Source organism: Babylonia areolata, chromosome 34, assembly GCF_041734735.1.
Source record: "Babylonia areolata isolate BAREFJ2019XMU chromosome 34, ASM4173473v1, whole genome shotgun sequence".
NCBI lineage: Eukaryota > Metazoa > Mollusca > Gastropoda > Neogastropoda > Buccinidae > Babylonia > Babylonia areolata.
The window spans coordinates 20,184,185-20,189,184 of NC_134909.1; the positions used below are offsets into that span (position 1 = coordinate 20,184,185).

The 5,000-nt window shown below is 44.9% G+C and overlaps 1 protein-coding gene across 7 annotated transcripts in view; it reads right to left on the reverse strand.

Moving 5' to 3' along the window:
- Nucleotides 1-5,000, reverse strand: part of LOC143277426 (neogenin-like) — a 64,359-nt gene that overhangs the window by 35,707 nt on the left and 23,652 nt on the right. For all 7 annotated transcript variants that reach the window (XM_076582235.1, XM_076582236.1, XM_076582234.1 and 4 more), the window contains one exon: nt 4,619-4,767. In XM_076582235.1, the coding sequence (XP_076438350.1) occupies nt 4,619-4,767 (149 nt within the window). The remainder of the gene's footprint in view (nt 1-4,618; nt 4,768-5,000) is intronic.

Sequence of the window (5,000 nt, forward strand, 5' to 3'; positions counted from 1 at the left end):
AAATAAATAAATAAAGCCAGACAAATAGAAGGGTCGCTCCCCAACACGTTATTCAATTTTGAGCACAGCGGTCTTGAAAATAAAAATACTCTCCACAGACCCCCCCCTCCCCCCACCCCCACCTTACTCCCCCCTCCAACATCCTCTCACCTAAAAAAGAAAAAAAAAAAAAACGAAAAAAAAAAAAAAAAAAAAAGAAAAAAAAAAAAAAAAAACCGAAAGAAAGTAAAAAAGAAGTTAAGTCGGTGGAAGAGAAATAAATAAATAAATAAATAAATGAATAAATAAATAAATGAATGAATAAATGAACGAAGCCAGACAAATTGTGTCTCTCGCCAACACATTATTCAATATTGAGCACAGCGGTCTTGAAAACAAAAACTCCCCCCCCCCCCCTCCCCCCCGCGCCTCCCCTAAAAAAGAAAAAGAAGAAAAGAAGTTAAGTCGGTGGAAGAGAAATAAATAAATAAATAAATAAATGAATGAATATATAAACGAAGCCAGAGAAATAGAAGCGTCGCATCCCAACACCTTATTCACTATTGAGCATAGCGGTCTTGAAAACAAAAATACTCCCCACAACCCCCCTCACCGAAAAAAAGAAAAAAAAGAAGTTACGTCGATGGAAGAGAAATAAATAAATAAATGAATACATAAACGAAGCCAGACAAATAGAAGCGTCGCTCGTCAACACGCTATTCAATGTTGAGCACAGCGGTCTTGAAAACAAAAAATAACCCCCCCCCCCCCTCCCCTAAAAAAGAAAAAGAAAAAAAGAAGTTAAGTCGGTGGAAGAGAAATAAATAAATAAATAAATAAATGAATAAATAAACGAAGCCAGAGAAATAGAAGCGTCGCTCTCCAACACGCTATTCACTATTGAGCACAGCGGTCTTGAAAACAAAAATACTCCCCACAGCAAACAAATAAATAAATAAATAAGAAAATACGGTAAGATAAAGTGAAGTCGGTGGAAAATAAAGCCAGACAAAGGTTAATGTGGGGTCCTACTTTGTTCGTGGGCTGCAACTCCCACGTTCACTCGTACGCGAGTGGGGTTTTACGTGCATGATCGTTTTTTACCCCGCCATATAGGCTGCCATACTCCGTTTTCGGGGGTGTGCATCCTGGGTATGTTTTTGTTTCCATAACACGCCGAACGCTGACATGGATTACAGCATCTTTAACGTGCGTATTTGATCTTCTGCTTGTGTATACACATGGGGGGGTTCAGGCACTAGCAGCTCTGCACATATGTTGACCCGGGAGATCGGAAAAATCTCCACCCTTTACCTACGGCCAGGTGCCGTTACCGAGATTCGAGCCCGGGACCCTCAGACTGAAAGTCCAACGCTTTAACCACTCGGCTATTGCGCCCGTCAATGCGGGGTCCATTCTGAATTAAGGGTCGGCTTCCCAAAAGCCGGCCACTGTCTTGATTAAAACGAAATTAACACGAAGAAACATGAAGGCGGCATGCAACTTGACACGTTGATTCAATCTCATGCAGATTCACCAACTTACGTTTCGTTTCAAAACGCGGTATCTGCCAAACCATTCGAGAAAGGCCTGTGGGGTCGGTTGTTCAGTGGTGCAGTGAAGATTTTTGGTGTCGGTCACTCGGCTTTCATTTCATATCAAATCATGTCGTCTGTTCGATCAAAGGGAAGCAACTGGTGACGAATCAATTCCACGGACGTATATTATAAGTAGATGGAGCAATCCGATTGGTGGTTATAATAAAATGTGTTATTATCGTTGCATTAAAAGCCGTTACTTTTTTCTAAACTTTCTTTTTCAAAGGGAGTTTCTAATTTTTTTAATTTAATCTCTTTTGGTTTGTAATTCGGAGAATATATGTCGAGTTTATACGGACAGATGAGCGTTTCGTTTTATGTTCCGGTAATAAGACGACAGAGAAGTTGATCTTCGTGCGTTCAGCACACACACGCTTCAACATTTTTTGTGGCATACGATTTTAAAACACACATTACTGTTTTCATGTTCACTGACGGTTCGCCAGAAGGATGAAGAGGAGGAGGAGGAGGAGCAGAAGAAGAAGGAGGAGGAGGAGAAAGAGGAGGAGGAGAAGTAGAAGGAGGAGAAGGAGGAGGAGAAGAAGAAAGAGGAGGTGGAGAAGAAGAAGAAGGAGGAGGAGAAGGAGGAGGAGGAGAAGAAGAATATGGAAGAAGAGAAGGAAGTAGAACAAGAGGGAGAAAAAAAGGAAAGGAGAATGACGAGAAGAAGAAGAAACAGTAAGAAAGGAAGAAGGAGGAGGAGAAGAAGAAGAAGAAAAAGAAGGAGGAGGAGGAGAAGAAGAAGAAAAAAAAAAGAAGGAGGAAGAGAAGAAGAAGAAGCAGAAAAAGAAGGAGGAGGAGGACGAGGCCGAGGAGAAAAGGGAGGAGGAGGAGGTGGAGGAGGAGAAGAAGGAGGAGGAGAAGAAGCAGGAGGAGGAGCGGAAGAAGAAGAAGATGGAAGAGGAGAGGAAGGAGGTGGAGGAGGAGAAGAAGAAGAAGGAGGAGAAGTAGGAGGAGAAGGAAGAGGAGGAGGAGAAGGAAGAGGAGGAGGAGGAGAAGAAGAAGAAGAATATGGAAGAGGAGAAGGAAGTAGAACAAGAGGGAGAAAAAAGGAAAGAAGAATGACGAGAAGAAGAAGAAGCAGTAAGAAAGGAAGAAGGAGGAGGAGAAGAAGAAGGAGGAAGAGGAGGAGGAGGAGAAGAAGAAGAAGAAGAAGAAGAAGGAGGAGGAGGAGGAGAAAATGAAAGAGGATGAAGTGCGGAGAAGAAAAAAGAGAGAATAAGAGAGGCAGTAATGGAAGCTAAAATGATGATGATTAAACCCGGCCAACCAGAGAGAGAGAGAGAGAGAGAGAGAGGGAGTTACACAGAAGAAAAACAAGACAGACAGACAGACAGAGACAGAAACAGAGACACAGAGACAGAGACAGTCAGACAGAGCGAGACAGAGACAGACAGATGGAGACAGACAGACTAAGACAGACAGAGACAGACAGACAGACAGAAATAGAGACAGAGAGACAGAGACAGACAGACAGAGCGAGACTGAGAGAGACAGAGACAGTCAGACAGAGAGAGACAGAGACAGAGGCACAGAGACCGACACTGACACAGAGAGAGACAGACACAGAGGCAGACAGACACACAGAGAGAGCCCCCCCCCCCACCCGCCCCCCAACCCCCTTCCCCCCCACACACAAGAAGGTTAATGAGGTGGAGGAAGATGAGAAGAGGCAGAAACAACAACAACAATAACAACAGCATCACCACCAACACCACTAACAACGCACTCAACACCACTACCACCACGTTCAACAACAACAATAACAACACCACAAACACCACCACCATCTACAACAACAACAATAACAACAGCATCACCACCAACACCACTAACAACGCACTCAACACCACTACCACCACGTTCAACAACAACAATAACAACACCACAAACACCACCACCATCTACAACAACAACAACAACAATAACACTATCACCACCATCACCAACAATAACACCACCACCACGAACAATAAGACCACCACCACCACCAACAACAACAACACGAAAACCACCAACAACACCACCAACATCTTTACCACGACCAACATATATCAACAACAACAACAATACCACCACCACCAACAACAACAATGACAACAAAAACACCAACACCACTTCCAACAACAGCACCACCACCACCACCACCACGACCACCACCAAAAACAACAATCACTACCACTACCACCACCAATAACAACAATGTATGTCTGTTTGATAGCCATTTCCGACAAATGCCAATAAAACAGCAGAGAACACACACACACACACACACACACACACACACACACACACACACACACACACACACACACACACACACACACAAAATGATGAGGCCAGGAAAGTAAGTATGCACATAAGTATGCATGTCATTCAATTACTCCGTGTTTGTAAGCACTTAGAGTTTGATCTCCGACTGAAGAAAGGCACAATGTACGTATCCACTGTCAATATGAATCCATCAATCAATCCACAAATTGACAAAAGCTTACAGTTGGGCTAACAGCAAAGTGAGAGCTGTATGATCAATGTTTTTTTTCTCTACTGCAAATGGAAGTCATTTACAGCTTAGTCTTTTGTGAAGGACTATGACTCTGAAATTAGGAGGCAAAATTGCACTGGCTCTTAGTGCTCCAGCTTTGGGCGGGGGTGAGGGGCGGGGGGGGGGGGGGGGGGGGCTAGTTCGCCTTTGGCCTGAACCATCCCAACACCGGCTGTCCTAAAACAACCCTCTTGGTCGAGAGAGTGGACACGTAACTTGGGCAAGACAACTACACTTTTATCAAATTCTACCCAAGGAGAAGGCGTCACCTCAGAATCATGGTTTGAATGTGCGTGTTAGCTATCTGGGCATCAGTTCGTGTCTAAATCGTGTGGGCGTCGGTCGCTTTTGATTATCACAGCTCAAGTTCTAGCCCAAACAGTCGCGACAGTAGATGCCTCCTCTGCTGTTCTGATGGTCATAGTCGGACACGACTGACTATAATTATCATACAATCCACAATCACGGGCACGTGCGACTCGCTCCATCAACTTACCGGCTCCTGACCCTCCCGAAAGATCAGGTCGCTGTGCTCGCGAAGCCAGACGACGGAGGGAAGGGGGTTGCCTCTCACCACGCACTGCAGTTGTGCCCCTTGGCCGTCCATCACTTCCGCCCCTTGGCTCGTTTCCATAGAGGGCGCCTCTGTGTCATCACAACGAATGACTTTTTGTTTGTGTGTGCTGGTTTAATATGCTTTATGGACAATTTGAGTTATGGACAACACAGACACACACACACGACCTCTTCCCCCACACAACCCACACAGACCAACGTGCACACACACACACACACACACACACACACATCACGAACACACACACCCACCCCCCGACACACACGAACACCCCCACCCCTCAACCACATACAAAACGCAC